The 16,848-nt window shown below is 36.5% G+C and overlaps 1 protein-coding gene across 27 annotated transcripts in view; it reads left to right on the top strand.

Moving 5' to 3' along the window:
* Positions 1 to 16,848, top strand: part of KDM4C (lysine demethylase 4C) — a 292,096-nt gene that overhangs the window by 257,713 nt on the left and 17,535 nt on the right. For 26 of the 27 annotated variants that reach the window (XR_015701120.1, XM_087742689.1, XM_087742692.1 and 23 more), the window contains one exon: positions 5,607 to 5,777. Coding sequence is in view for 26 of the 27 variants with exons in the window: in XM_087742689.1 (XP_087598815.1) it covers positions 5,607 to 5,777 (171 nt within the window). In the remaining variant the exon portion in view is untranslated. Of the gene's footprint in view, positions 1 to 5,606; positions 5,778 to 11,155; positions 11,246 to 16,848 lie in introns of those variants that run through there. The other variant, XM_087742699.1, reaches the window with a different exon arrangement.

Genomic DNA, 16,848 nt, shown 5'->3' with positions numbered 1-16,848 from the left:
TATTTGTTTGGGACAAGTATTTATACTATAGGTAGTGGAATTTGCATCAGTAGCTGGGACGTCATTCCCTGATCAAACAGGACTTTCAGCATAATATTTTCTTCTATTCCCACTTCATATGTATATTGCGGCCACTTCCTCAGCCCCTTAGTTTTTCCACCTTCCTCTAATATATCTGTCTATGGTGCTGGAGTCCCCTTATGCTGTTAAACAACGCATGTGATTTTCTTCACCTTATTCTCTTTTATGATACTCAATGGTAAATGTGCTGAAGTTCCAGATTATTTCTTCTATGTTTATACAGCACATAATATAGTGGTATATCTGTCCTAAACAGACTTTTTTCTGGTATTTCTGTGTTCATGTTAGTTCTTAATAGAAATACTTACAAAATATTAATGAAAACCAGGTAGGTTTTTTAAGCAGAATTTATCCTTTCAATCTAATATAAAACAGTGCAGACTTTGGCACTTAACTTTCTTAGTGTGCACTTTCTCTGGAACGGAAGTTATTAAATAACTATTATTTTGAGTGATAAGGAACAAAACACATGCTCATCTGAAAAAAAAACAATAGAGTGACATGGAATCCCATAAAATCCATTTTTTCTTAGTGATTTTCTTGACCTATATTAGGTAGTGTCCAAGAAAAAAACAAAAAAACAAAACACCAACTATGGAGAAACAGGGTTTTGTGTGGCTACTATTTAAAGAGGTTGTGTGAAGGACATTCAAAGTAGCTTGAAATGAGACTATCACGTCCTTTCCTGAAACTCAGCACCAACGTTTTTGAAAAAATTCTGTATTAGTACCTTATTTCCTGTGGCTCAAATCAAAATCAGATTTGCAGAAAAGAAATAAAAATTATGCTTTTGTGTTTGTCATTGGGCCAAAACTTGGAAAGATCAGATATTTGTTAAAGAATATTTTTCTGTGAAATTCTTAACTTACTCCCAAGACAAAGGAGATTGCCATATGTTTGTATATGCTTGGTTTTATACTCCGTCTTTTGGATAATTAATCTAATCACATCTTTAAGCCTTTGGAATTTTTTTCACCATTGGTTTTCATGTTATGCTTTTCTTAGCTGTTAGCTATTCCTTCATGCAGAAATTACATTGCTCTTCACCATTAAGCATAGCAATGTATCTTACTTCTAATGAACTTTTTTTGTTTGTCTGTTGTTTTAACTTCCTTGCTTGAAAGCAGAACAGAGGAATCATGCAAACTGAAATATTATACTCTCTTTGCAAATTTTTACAGGAATCAAATAGATTGTCTTGCCAGCAAGAAAAAAAATCTCTTCTGGTATTGAGCAGTTGAAAACATAGTACATAAAGCAAAGACACTATTATTTCTCCTCATTTCAAGGAAACAAAATGAAAATTGTCTGGTTTTTTCACTAATATAGCCTCTAGACAGTATGCCTAAATGCTCAGTGAATACCTGTGATTGCTACTTTCTTCAAGTTTAAAAAAAAATACCAAACAACCCAAAACTCAACAACCAAAGGACGGCTTCTGGATCCTAGGAAAAATTGTGACATAGGTCTATAGTGGTATTGTAATATGTAAATCAATGAGGGTGCTCAACAAAAAACCTACCTATGTACAGATAAGTGTGTATTATTACTGGTATTAGTGTATCATCTCTTCACCTCAGGCAAGGGCTTATTGCAATGATGAGGTGGAGTATGCATCCAAATTATTTATACCCGTGATCTCAAGCACATTGTGTCCAAATTATTCATCAGTATACTTTCACAAGTCTTTCACTGGGGATCAGATTCTGTATTGTCTTCAGGATGTTTTCTTAGAGTACTATTTTAATGTCAACCATGGAAAACACTGGAGGGTCTTCTGATGAAAAATCATCAAAAAGACAATCAAACCAGAAAGCATTATTATTGCATCGATGTACTGCTGCCAAATGAAGTAAATATACAAATACTAAGAACCGGAGTTTTTAAGTGTTGATATGACTTTTCAAAAATATGTTCTTTGGAGGTCCATGGACTCAAAAGTAAGCATGCCTCTTGTATTTGCTGAAGGTACAGCTTCAGAAATAACACAAAAATTTGCTAGCAGAAAAGTTGTTTTATAAAGAATGTTTTTGATTTTTCCTGTCACAGCCTGTATTATTTTGTTATGTAAACTGGAGTGTCAATATGCAAGGAAGGCTCTGAGATTTACTACTTACAGACAGGAGGTCATGTTTTTTTCATTTTTCCTCTTTGACTGTGCTTGTCTCTGGGCATGAAACATATCCCTCACACCTTTTTGTCATCAAACTGCAAGAACACTTGGAAGTACGGTTGAGAATAGGTGCTGCAGATGGATTTGTTTTGATTAAAAGAAGCCTTTCATACACTAGGAAATGAGAAAAAGTTGTATGCAACTATACTAACAGGAAAAAAAACCCTAAAGGATCCATACAAGATTAGCAAAGACAGCACTGATGGTCGGAGAAAGCCAGCTGTAGGCAAACATATACTCACAGAGGATGTTGAATTTGGAAAATGTGATCAGACGAGGCCATTGAGGCAGCCGCAGTTACGTGTGTTTTGAAAGACTGTCTTTAGAAGGGGCAAAGATATAAGCTGCAAAAACCCCCTGGATAGGAGTTTTTGAGCTATTTCAAATTATCTTCTGCTATTATTGGCCAGTTCTTACCTCTGTAGCACACAGGGAATGAAGGGATGTTGTCAAATGGAAGCTGTAGATCGTTTTTCTGTTGTATACCTGAGTAATGCAATATCATTGTTTTCCACTGTCTGCTAACTACTGCCAGCCCCATAACATTTCAGAGAGACTAAGGCATGCCTTAGGAAGGACACATTATTCAAAAATCATGAGCCGGCATATTTTTGAGATGTCATGCATCATTTCTATGCCCAAATTGGAGTTCCAAGGAGTAAGCTTAAAATGATGAAATGGGAGTTATGTTCCTATATCAAATAAGTCTCAGAATTTTTAGGATCCCCCATTAAAAATTGTAGTCAGAGAAAGTTTCTAGATATTTAGATATAAATAAGGTGCCTGTTTCGTGATAGTTATTATTATTTCACATACATATAGTTTATATATTTTATTTAACAAAATTTTTCTGTCCTGCCATACAGAAAATGATGGAGAAAGAAATTTTCCCTCTTATCTTTTTGAAGTTTGCACACAGAAGGAGAGGTTAACTTTTTTTCTTTGTATCTGGTTGTTTTCTATATTTCTGCTACTATCTTAGTTCATCCTTGGCTTAGGTACTGTTAAAGAAAATCATGCTTTTTAAACCACAGCTTTCTCAATAATCTGGTAACTACCACAGCTGTTTCTTTAATCTGATAGACTCCCTTACATAACAACTCTCCTTTCTGATCAAAAATGACATTCTTAACATCAATAAATTCTTAAGATTTTCTGACAGGAAATGTTTTCTGGGACATGCAATCAATTACAGAGTGTGCTTGTCAATATTTTTTCTGAGGAATAAATCAAGAATCCTACCAAGATAACATATGAAAAAATAATCTCCTTGAGCTAGGATGCATTTCTGTTTTTTATTATTTATTCTAATAAGCAATGGCATTTCTTCTCTGAAAAATTTATCATTAAATCAGCCTGTACTTTCTCTTAAAATATTATATTTTGCCCTCCATCTTCTCTGAAGAGTTCCGTCTTCAGGCTTTAAAAACCTTTAAACCTTTTAATAGAGCTATTTCTCCTTGGGCTTCTGTAATATCAAACATTTTCTATTATATGAGTAAATCAATTAATACTCTCCAGTTTACTTCTGATCTCCCCCAAATAACCGAAGAGAATAAAGTCAAGAATTGTTATGTTTACATATGTTTCAAGATTGGATAGCTAATTCCGCTGCTTAGTCTAACTATAGACAGGTAAAATGAGGAAGAAACAATTTTATTATACATGTAAATGGTTAAATAATTTGTGAGTATGCTCAGAACATTATTTCTAGGTACCCTTGAAAATGCTTTAGAAATATCATTGGGCTTTACTATCTGAGGTGACCTCAACTAAATCCTCCAAATGCGTATGTCAGGCAGAGCTCTGACACACAGAGATTTAGTGCACTGTCTCCAGAAATGGTACAGAATATTTGTACTTGGTTTGCCCTTAGTTTGCAGGAGCAGAGAGGTTTAAAAATTCTAAAACCCAGAAATTGGTCCAAGAAAGAGGCACAATAGTGACTACAGTTACCGCAAAAACAGAAGTGTTCAAATTTAGGGTGGGTTTTTCCTCTTCCACAAAAGCATTGACATTGTTATTAATGCTTGGAATCTAACGAAAAGAATTGATGGTGTCCTTGATTCTCCCTTTGGTATTAGTGCTAAAAATTCTACAGCTGTACCATTTTCCAGATTTTCACAGACACTTTTTAAGATTATTATATTGATTGAAGAATTCACTGCCTTTGAAGGTTTGAAAAGCAGTGCTAGGAAATTGAATAATTACTTTAACATATGTAATGAAGTATTTTCATGCTGTTTATATAAACATTTCTAATAAAAAATATTTTATGCTTAGTATATACCAGTATAGTTGCCCCTTGTAGTAGCATCTTGCATAATAAGAAAAGGTCAACTGTTCAGATATAGACAAAGTCACAATAACTCACTTTTGCATAAACAAATGAACCTTTGTGAGGTAATGAATAGACAGTCAGGATCATAAGAAAGAAGTGTCTTCCTTGTGTTATTAGGTTGAGAAGCTCTTGATTTCATTTTCCCTGGTGAAGAAGGTTGCTTTTTAAGTGGAAGGTTTATGGGGATACACAGGTTGGGAGCTGAGATGTAACAGCTGTCTGCATCATGTCAGCTTCTAAGCATTTGGTCACTTACAAGGTTCCATTTTTTTTTTTTAATCTATAGAATCCATCAAGCACTTGTTGATGTAGAATTTTTGCATAGTTTAACAACCCTGGTACTCTTCTGATTGACATAACTAGCTCTGGGGAATTAAAAGTGAGAAATGAAAAAAAATTATTGTTACTGACTTACTACATAAATAACTGATGAAGAGTGGTCAATGTTGTCTGAAGTTTTAAAGCAAAAGTTCTGCACAGTATGAGTTAGGAAGTTACTCATATACACTGCTGTAGACAGCTCTGACAAGAACGGGCTATACATTTAGTTATTGCATCCCATTCAGCAAATTAAGCAATTATGTAGAATCATACTGAAATCCAGTACTTAAAAATCCCATCATTTAAAACAATGCAAGACCATAGTCTGTGTTCATCACATCTTACCTCTTCAAGCAAATTCTACAAATTATTTGACAAATAAAATTTACAAATATTGCTAATAGTGTATTACTGATCTAATGTAGGATAGTTAGAAGGTATCAGTTGCAAAAATTTTTTTGACTGCTGTGAGTTGTTATTCTTCAGATGCCGTTTGTTTTCTTATAAAATGCAGAAGGTTTGTATGTTAAACAAATTCGTGTGATCATAATTGGAAGGAATGATTTTGCATTTGAAGTTTCTATATTGAGTGATGAACTGTTATCAGTTCTTTTTGACACTGATAAATTTCCAATGAGTAAGCTGGTATTTTAAAATTAGTTTTTCTTTTAAATTTTTCCTTTCTTCAAGAGAGCCAAAGCATGTGAGAAGGCCATTACAGTTGGGCAGACAGTCATCACGAAACATAGGAATACACGATACTATAGTTGCAGAGTCATAGGAGTGACGTCTCAACTTTTCTATGAAGTCATGTTTGATGATGGCTCTTTCAGTCTGGATACATTTCCTGAAGACATTGTAGTAAGTACTTTGTCAGATACCTGTTCTTTCTGCTTTGTTTTGTTGGGTTTTGGTTTTTTTGTTTGTTTGCTTTTTTTTTTTTTTTTAAATTAGAGAGTTGGAACCTCTTGAACTACTTCTTTTGACCTTGAGGAGATAATGTCTTAATATTCAGTTCATGTTTGTTACTTTTGCTGCTGAGAATGATTATTTTCTAATGGGCTTCCAAACCTTGGTTGTTCTAATTACTCTTTGCCATTTGACCAAATGAATCAAAAGTAATCTTAGAAAATCTTTTAATTAAATAAGAAATACGTATTTAATAACAGATATGAGTGAGGGAATTCCATATATCCTTCTCTGTCTCTCAGAGATAACTTGCAAAAATTCCTTGCAGAATAGAAAAGTCCTGCTGTAATGGAAAGAATAGCTCTCAAGAATCTGTTCTAACAACTTGTTTACACCTTCTGATATTTAGTTTGTGAGATTAAATTATTAATGATAAAAATCATCAGGGAGAAGAATGTGTAGCTTATTGCATTTCCAAAAAGCAATTCAGGTTTTGATTTCCCTTATGCACTTACATAAACTACCATGTTTCTCAGAAATGTTAAGGACCACATTGTGCACGTAGTTAGCACATATGAACAAAATTTGCAAACAACTGGGGAAAGATTCTGTTTCCCTCCACATTTGCAAGGAATACTTTGGATGTTAACCTTTGTTGTGTCCATCAGGTGCCGCTTGACGTCTTTCTCACAATATGATTCTAATCCTTGTTTACCTTCATGCTCCTCTGAGTCTTTCTTGTGCTGAACTGATATTTTTGGTGTACCGCCTGCTAGTAATCTCTAAAAGTTAGAGCCTTCAGTGAACACTGATAGGCAAAAGTGCTGTTTGTTGCAAGACCACTTTTCACTTAGCCCTGTGTCCTGTTCTGTATGTGGAGGGGCAGACTCTGGCGTGCACTGTGGTGCAAAAAAACACACGCTTTGCAGCTCAAGGGGCACAACCCCTAGGAATACTTCATATTCTTCTCCTGTGAAAATCTTTGAGCTGTTCTGTTTTCTGCAGGCCTGTTTTCCTGGAAGTAGCATTAGCTGACAGATACATCAGTGGAAATGATACTGTTGTTCTTAGAAGCTGCTTAGTTATTGAAAAGTCTGATGCGTTTTGAAAATACAAGTATTTGAAAGGGAACATTTCAGAGCCGTGTATGGGGATTGAGCTGTTTACCTCCCCCTGGTCTGAACAGAAGACAGTCAGCAAATCCCTCTTACATGTCTTTGAAAATTTATCCTTTAATTCGAAACACTCCGAAAGGCTTCATTAATGATCAAAGACATTCTGATTTCGGATGATCATGATATTAAGCAAATGTGGCTGTATTGTTATCAGAAACCCCTCTTTTGTGTATACCTGCATCAAAGATCTGGTAAGGCAGAGATGAGAAACTGCTTGCTGCCCTAGTGGGGTAGTCTGATCTGGAGCTAAGAATAAATGTAATCAGGTCTGGATATGCCTCAGTGCTTCACCGATAGTGGATGAACAACATATAATTGTTTGATGGAAACACCAAACGAATTTCACATTCCTTAGAGAAATCTTGTTGTGTTTCCATTAGATAATATACCTGAAGCAGTTACTGGAAGGGAAAAAAAAATGTTTTTTCTTCTGCCTGGACTAAAACTTGCTAATCCATGCAATGTGCGTATCAGGTGTTAGTGCCGCTGGGAGGACTTATTCATCAAATCTGGTGTGAAAGCAATGTTGCTGCCTATTGAAGAACTTATTTTTCTAATCTGTTTTCACTTTTCAACTAGCTCACAAAGATAGCAGGAGCTTTCTGCTTTTCCAGTATGTGCTGAATCCACTACATAATTTCAGCTCAGCTCACAACAGACCACAATTCCAATGTTCAGACACAGTTATTTATTTTTAAGGAGGAAAACAAGGAGCAGGGAAATTTCAGTCTCAAAGCTTCATGAAACTCTGTTTGCGTGTAAGCATTCAATAACTATCAAAGCAGGGTATACATTGTTCACTTCTCATATGTATTTTTCTTGGTTTGTGTTAGCATTTGCTAGATATATCAGTGGTTTTTTTAGAAGTGTAGGTGTTAGATATAGGCATAGCTATATAGATTTTTTAATTTCAAGCTTTTGCTTGGGTCCTATACTTGATTTCTACCTTGTCAGAATTTCTTAGAATAATCATTCCTCAATTACAATGTTTAAACCCATTAGCTAGCTTGTTGATGTGCTAACCAGTCAGTTGTCCCTCAACCCAGCAGGTGTAAGAGGGTGCAAAGAAGTATATGGGTACAATTTTTTGCTGGAGGAAACAGCAGGACAACTTCCTCTTTAAGTCATGGAAAGACTGCAGTGAGGGGGATAGTACGTGATATCTTAAAGGAGGTGAGATGACAGCTTTAGCAGTTAGTTTAACGATGCATGCACAGAAGTGGGGAGTGCATATGGTGCACTCCTGAGTAACTGCTACCAACAGACAGCATGTATGTGTGCCACTTGCCACTTGAAGGATTTATATTCTGTAACTAGTCACACAGCCACAAGCTCAGCACCAGGAGGAGTACTGTCCTACCCAACAGGCCAGAAGTCAGTTTACAGATTATGCATCAAGAAATGTCTCAGTTCTTTGTCCTGCTCATTTAGGAAGGGTGTCCCACAGTTCCTTTTTTTTTTTCTTTTTTTCCCTGTTAGTACCTGATGGACATATCTCCACTGGCATATCTTGGCAGTTTGCTGGAAATGAATATTCTGGGTATTTAGCTAGGAGTTGTATCTGTTTCTCAATATATTGTGGCTGTCAATTATACCTTAACAAGTATAATTAAAATATATACACATATATATGTAACCTGAAATTAAAGCTAAGGATCAAGTTGTTCCCATGTTACCTTATTAAAATCCCAGCTAAACAGGAGGCCTCGCAGTATACTTGGTCAGGGGCAGAAAGGTCCCACCAAATTATATTGATTGCAAGGAAGAGAGGAAAAAAAAAAAATTGCGGAGCAAAGCATGCTTTGAGTTTGTGGGGAGGTCTGATTACAGGACAGCTGAGCACACCTCTCCTGAAATAGTAGACATCCTTCCAGGCCACTTGCCTCAGTAAGTGCTGTGGTCCTCCAGTGACCAGTTTACACAGAATTCTTTGCTGTCATGGTTTCACTTTGTGGTTATCAAGCAAACGAGGTGAACAAAAATGAGTATATTTACTCTTGCTGGCATGACATACCCACACTGTGTTTTAGTTTACTATTAAGTGTACAAATGTAGGGGTTCTCTGTTGAGAAGGTAAAGCTGATCTGGGGGTTGTCATGCCCACAACCTAAAATGGACTATACTTATTAAAATCTGTAAATTGAATACCATCCTAAGTGGTATTGTAGCTTATGGAATGCTGCTGTAAATGTTCCTTACAAGCAAGAGCATCTTAAGAGTTGAGGAACTATATTCAGGAGTTCATGAGTTTGTTTTGCAGAACCACATTCTGGTAATTTTCTAAGGTCCCGATAAAATCAAAAAAGCATACTCTTGAAAAAGTGTATCTTAGTTTAGGTTAAGACATTCAGACTGAGCTGTCAAAAGCAGGAACAAGAAATTATTTTTGCATGTGTCAAGTTGGTCCATCCAACATCTTGCTTGATTTCTTTTTGTCTATCACTGTTTATTGAAATGGGTGACACCTTACCTGAAAAAAATTCAAGCATGAAAAAAATCCACCAAGCAGTGGATTTTTTAACATACCAACAGCAATACCTGGAATCCTTAACAGAATTATGCGGATACTTATGCAAGTACCTTATTTCAGCAATGGACCCAAGAGGGCCTTCAGTGTGAAGAGAACAGAGGAGATTAAGCTCTATCTTTCTGTGTCTATCAATACTTTAAATTCACCACTGGCAGGGGAGGGAGGAACAGGGCTATTGAGAACTCTGACAGCCAAAATACTTCACTGAAATTATCACAAAGGCTACAACTTCTTACAGCGTGCACCTAAATTTCACAAAGTCCAAAATTATTATCCTCTGCTTCCTTTGTAATAAAATGGAGCACATTTTAGTTGCCAGTATTTGAAGAAAAACCTGCCAGTATGATAGCAATGTAATTTGAGAAGCAATTAAAAAAAAAACCAAAACAAAACAAAACACTTTTCTCAGCCAGGGACCTTCTTTGCAATCTTCTACCTCTGTCCCAGCCCACAAATGCTCACTTTACACCTCTACAAAATGATGAAATGAAAGCTTCAACATCTCATGACCCACACTTTAATGTATACACATACTGTGTGCATAGGCTTGCCAATTATCCTGTCTTTCTTGATGATTGTGGACTCACTGAGATTCTGAATGAGCATTCCTGGCCTAGATATCTGGCAGGGGTTTGAAGCTGTATAGGCATTTATAATCTTAAAAGTTCCTCAAGATGAGGTGAACTAATTGGGGTAAAGTACAGGCAAAGGGGTCAGGCTGAATACAGATTGTCCCAAGGACAGTATTATTAGACTAATGAGAGACAGAATGGATTTACTTCATCCTCCTTTGAGATGTAGAACAAATGGGATTTAGCTGGATGGTTTTTCAAAAATTATTTCCTCCGCAGGCTAGCTAAAGGGTACATTAGTTTAAAACCATAATGTGCTGTTTTGTAGGTGAGACTTTTTGCATGTGCAGGTTAGAAGAGGTAGGTAGCTCACTTTCAGGGGCCGTGAGTGTCGGTGCTTGGGATGTAGCTTCAAGAACAAAGTCTTAATTCTTTGCACTTTGTCTGTGACTACTGACTCTCACTGGTGCAATAAATATGTGTCTGCATATGTCTCTGTGGACACTCAATCAGCTTCTCAATTTCTGTATATGTTAATACTTTTGCTACTGCTTTTGAAAAACCATACTGCTTGAACAGTGGACATTAGGAAATATGGGGCTAGCATGTAAGTCTGGACAGTCCATTACTGTCCACCTGGATATTAAAAACAGAAGATTTGATTGTAGCCCTAGTAATTTCTGAAGGATGCTATGTTTTTTTGAAAGTATGTCCTACAAACCAGACATATGTAACTTTTCCTCCATCAACCTTGTCTGGCATTATAAATGACTAAACTCCTGACTAGTTTCCAGCATTTTTTCCAGTAGTTTCTCTTCTGTATGCCTTTCTCTCGTTTATCTTTTCTGAAAACTGTTTTCTGCTTGTCTACCTGTTGAAATCAAAACTTTAAATAGTAGTGCTTACCTGCCTCCTTGTATCTGTGAATGATCCGTTAGACTTCTGACAGACAATAATAGTTTATTGTTCAGTTTTATTATACTGGCATGTAAATCTGTAAAGAATGGCTAAGTAAATTAAAACTGTTGAATTCGCACTCTATATATACTATAGAGCAATCTACAGATACTTTGGATGCACACCAGTATCACCATCACCAGCGATTTCTGAGAATGTGAAATAGAAAAGCAATCAATGCATTTCTGAAGGTAACAAGAGGGTAAATTGTATTTGGTGTAAACTTAGTCAAAAAGTCCTAGGAACTAGTTGTGTGATGTGGGAAAAGAGACCTAATGAAGTGTCATACATTTAGCAACCTTTTTTTTTATTTCTTAACTGAGACAACATTGAGTTTCTGAGCTGAATAATGCCCTACTCATGTTGGGCTGGCATAATTTTTTTGCAGCATTATAAAATTACCTGCTGTGTAGTTGAACTTCCAACTCAGCAGTTTGTATGGTGTGACCACTGACAGACAATTCTGAAAAATTCTGTAAAGAAAGCTTGAGAGCTGCATGACATGTGTCTGAGGAGAAAATTTAGGTTTTCTCTTTTCTCTTTCTCTTTTCCTGGTTAGATAGATTTGTAAAAATTGTGTAGCATTTTGCATTCTTGTTCTGTGAAATACTCCAAGAAGTTAAATATGTATATAGGTTTTGAAGAATTTACTTCAAGTTCATGTGAGCTTAGAAATTTAACACATTTTTGTAACTATGAATTTTTGCACTGGATTTGCAAGCACTGATACACAGAATGCGGTGCTTTGCACATGCAAATCATTGTTTGCATCTTCTGAATACTAACACAAATGAATTCCTGTTTTGAAAACTGCAGTCTTATTAAGATAAATCAAACTTTTTCAAACACAGAGTTCTAAGGCTTCAGACTGGAGGCTTTTATTCCATTGTTTAACTCTTGAAACTGCAAAACATAAAAAGATGCAATAGTCTGATTCTAATCTGAAACGTGTATAGTGCTATAACCGTATTGATTTAAGTGAGTTACTTTCACTTTACTCCATTATGGAGAACAGAAATTATTTTTCTGTGGCTCTTGCTTTGTCTTTGTTTCCTGTTACATTAGAAAGACAGGCAAACTAATAGATAAGCCTAAAAAATGAATATAGGATAGATTAAAGGCAAATTAAAGCTTCAAATATAAGTATTATCTTTACATGGTTTCCTGTGTATGATGTTCTTTCCACTTTATGATGGAATGCTTTACGGATCCTTATCAATAATGATTTTAAGTGAGTTGAAGGTAATGCCCCCACGGGTCAGCAGGAGAAACAAAATGGAAGGTAATCCATTACTTGCAGTTTACGATAAGATGGCTGACTTTGCAGTGGAACAGGTGAGAGACAGCAATATATTACAGTGCTTCTTGTGTTTGCAAAGTGAGTGTGCGCCCGTGTCTGGGACCACAACAAGTACAGCCCTCATGAACACGTGGAGCACGGCGAAATCCCTGGAATTGTGCAGGAACCATTGAGATGAGGTGGGACAGCTGGGAGTGTGGGAGGAGTATTATTTCCCCTCCCACCTTTTTTCTGAGGTAACCCAGGAACTGTAGGATTTTCAGATCTGGTAATTTGCCCTATGTATTGTATGTTTCAGAAGTAGATTATTTCCAGACTTGCAATGTGTGTTCAGCACGCGGGCTGGGGTTGTGTGTAGGGGTGGGTGGGTGGAGAAGGAGCATTTTCCTTCCTGTGTGTTACGTCCTCTGAGGCAGGGGAAGGAGTAGAACATGAGCTGCTCTTTGTACTTGTCTGACTGCAATTGGTTTACTGGGAACTGTAAACCTTTAGACGTTCACCAATATATAGGCGGGCAGAATACAAGGTACTGCTGTAGGATTCAGAGTCTCATCTAACTTTAATGTAAGCATAAGCCAGGGTTTTCTGCTGCAGTAAAGGAGCCTTGTACTTCCGTCAGGCACAGCGAATCAGACATCCTCGTGTCCTTGCCAACTTCACCTTCCTACTGCTGACACTGAGTTGTGTCCCATGAGTACATTGTACCCCAAATTAAGGCTTCCTCAGTGTCCTCTGTGCTGCACCTTATTGTGATGCCCAGTACCACCCTGGACATCCTAAGCCACATTCTGCAATGTGGGTTTGAGTTGTGGCCTTCTGGGCAATTCTGCATCTGTCAATTAGCATTACGCATGCATTTGTGTTATTAATACTTTGCTGAAAGGCAATGTAATGGTTGAAATAGTAGCTTTCTAAGCTGAATGGAAAGTAAGAAATTTTTAGATGTATTCAGGAATGCACGATCCAATTTGTCTTCCAGTTTCCCTTTGGTGAAAGCATATATTCACTTTGGAAGAGAAGATTCAGTAACATTTTAAGGACAACATATTATACATAAATTCAAAGTATTTTTATACTATGCATTCTGTGATCCAAGGCTAAATTTGTTGAATTACAGTAACTATTCTGTTAATCTAGTGATTTCACTGAATTTATACCAATTCAAAAAGAGAATTGCACTCCTGGGAATCAGTCCTGCTCTTTCAAATGCTAATGCACTGTGTAAATTGCTGTTCCTGTTTAGATAAAATTCTGACTGTGGCAAATTAGCTACCACTCTCCTTTTCATTCAAATTGTCTTGGAATGTATGAAACCTAATTTTGTGTTTCTAAAAAATTGCGTTAACTGCCATATACTATCAGCTCCCAAAAGAAAAACACAGTCTGATAGTCTGTTGAGATCAGTGGTTGTTTCAGAGAGTTTCCACAATTTGTTTCTCCACTTCCACTGTAATGGTGTTGGTAGATATATTCACTGTTTGCAGCTGCAGTATGTTATTTGTCAGTATGACAAGCTTTTCTAAATTGGAGGTGTTAGCTGTAATCACATTAGTTGTGCTCCTTATGAAACAATCACTGGTGAGCATGACTGTGGAAGCTTAATCACTAGCACTCATGTTGAAAGTTAATGTTAGCTGAAGTAACGTAGGCAGAGGAGACAACTTGCATTAAGTGCCTTTGCAGAATGGCCTTGGGGACATTGAAGCTCCATCCTCAGGACTGTTCAGAGGTGCCTTTCCTACTTTGCCACAGCAGTTTTTTTCTCTCCTGGGTCTGTACAGCAAGAGCTAACTCTTCCTGACAGCATGGTCACCCCGTGCTTAGTCCTGCACTCCTTCCCTTTCAAACCATCTTCAGCTGGTTTCTATCAGTACAGAGAGCACTATCTCATGGTAGGTACCCTAGTAGCAATGAAGTAGGATAGTAAATTTAACTCAGGTCCTAATTTAAGGGGGAAATTTAGAAATGACTGCTGCAGTTCAACTACAGTCAGCGAGAGGACCATTTTTGTGCAAAAGAGCAATAATTAGGTCTGGATTTTCCCTACTTTTTCATGTTGTGAATCTGGGGACTAGAAACCCACTCAAAGTCTTATCAGTGAAAATCAGATGTAGTTAGTGTGTTTTGTCTGTGTTGTGAGAAGTAACCATTAATTTTGTGATTAATACCAGAATGGTCGTTTGCTATAAATTGAAATGAACGTGCTATGAACTGAATTTGCTGTGAAATGAATTTCATTTTCTCCAAAATAAGAAGATAGAGGTGTTGGTTATTCAGTTTTGGAGACCATGAATGAATTTTAAATTATTTTTCAGAAACAATGGAATTTCTAGGATAAAAGCCCAAATGAGTCAATATTATGGCTTGCTCTGTGCAAATTGTGGTTAGATAGACTAATACTAAGGTCTGAGCCATTCTTATGGATTTAAGCAATGCAGGGGATGACAGAAAATGGACAGTTTCTATTTCACAGTTTGATTTTAACAGTATGTATAAATTTACAAACAAACACAAGATGGGTGATAGTAAAAAAATATGTAGATACACAGGATAGGCAGGCCAGGTTTATTGCAATTACAGAGTCTGATTTAGCTTTAGTTTGTCTTTTTGTATCTGTTTCTCTTTGATCTTTGAAACCTCGGGGCTAGATTATCAGCTTTTGGCCTGCCAGGAGGAGGATTACAATATTGTACCATGACCCCTGTGCATCAGGGATGGAACAACATGGAAAGGATCTGTACCACCAGGCACATTATGGGGCTGAAGCCAGGCTGCTGCTTACCTCTGCCTTTTCCCATTCCTTTTTGCCAAGTTGCATGACAACAACATAGTGGGATTCACAAGAACCCTCCAATACAGAAAGCCGCAGCAGCACAATGAAATGGATTCTTATACACAGCCTTCCTGCAAGCCTGCTGTTGATTGATTTCAGTATGTCTTCCTAGAGGGTTTTGATGTCGTGTGATAAAGAAATAATAAGTAACTTCAAAGGCTGAAAAATACATTCAGCTAAACTAATCGTTACAAATACTAGCCTGAGCTAACATTTAAACTGTCTTTAAACTCAGAGCATCCCAGGAAGAATAATGCCCGTCAGGTTCTGTGTATATTTATACTATCGTACAATTTCTGTGCATTCATTCTGTTGCTGCATTACAGAGCCATACAGCAAAAATAGTACACAAAACCTGTTGCAAGAGCCACACTTAACCACTTTAGCCCTCTATTGTTCATGTCAATTATACCATCAATGGTATTTGACAATAATTTGAATAAACAATGAGGCATTTTTTGCTTTGTTTTGGAAACAAAGCAAATCAGCAAGTAAAACCCAGGAGTGTCAAGGAGATGCAGAATTTTTTGCTCTTTTCAAACAAATTCTTGAGATACAATGAACAATGTTACTGCTATGATATTAAATACAATATTAACCTTTATGACCATTACTTTAAGTTAAAGGAGTTAATTGATCCTGTCTTCACCGATCACGTTCCACATTCACCAAAGACTGAATCAGATTTGGAAGGATATGATTCCATTTAAGCTCCTGAAAGATCAAACATTGAGGTATAAGCTGACTGTTGAAAGGCAGAACATTGTACAAGCTAATGGAAAAATTTCCCTGCTGCTAGATTCAGGAGGAACAAAGTGGTGGGGGTTTTGTGTGTTCAGAATATTCAGAAATGTTGTTGAGAGCTTTTTGCTTTTCATGTATTGAACCTGAAAAGAATTTTTTTAAAAGTGTTATTAAATAATGTATTGCAGTCTCTAGGTCTTTTTTGTTCAACTGCTGCCTTCTTCACTGGGGAAAAATCCCTCAAACTGAAAACCTTATGCTCACATATTCTACTTTGGCCATTCCAATATTTTCCTTTCCAAGATTTCCCCTCTATCTAGCTTTCTGTCAGAGCAGAGACTCTGTAAATTAACATTGGGTGATATTTGTAGCCACAGAATAATTTCATCCTTTTCTATTACAGTCTTGACATGAAAGACTACAGTATCCTTTCTACTGTCAATTTAACTTGTAGGCTTTTTTTTTTGCCAATGCCTGAAGATATGAGCCAATTTAGCCCTGTTGACTTCGAGGATTGCACCACAGAGTTTTCTGTTTCCTCTGAATTCACTAAAGGTATTTGTTTTCAGTGTGGCTCTTTTGGATCAAACCTAGAAGAAGTCAAAGGCTCTTATATTCTTATCATTTTGAAAATAATTGTTGAATTTGAAATAATCTGAATTAATAACATAATTGGCAGGCAAAACATTGTCAAAATAAAATTGTAGGTATCCAAGGAACATCTGTTTCTGACAGTTTTGGAGAATAGTCTCAATAGTTCATAAGTTCATCTTAGACCAGAATATCTATACTTTTTAGCCTTGATTTAGGAAAGTGTTTGAACTTCTTTTTTAAAAAAAAAACTTTTAAAAAATTTGAAATATTTTCTTCAAGTGTCAGTGGCTGTATTCAAATTATGGGAATCTTGCAATG

Source organism: Nipponia nippon, unplaced genomic scaffold (genome assembly GCF_047370975.1).
Source record: "Nipponia nippon isolate SJK-2023a ecotype South Korea unplaced genomic scaffold, ASM4737097v1 scaffold_8, whole genome shotgun sequence".
Taxonomy (NCBI): domain Eukaryota; kingdom Metazoa; phylum Chordata; class Aves; order Pelecaniformes; family Threskiornithidae; genus Nipponia; species Nipponia nippon.
This window is presented reverse-complemented; position numbering and strand designations above follow the sequence as displayed.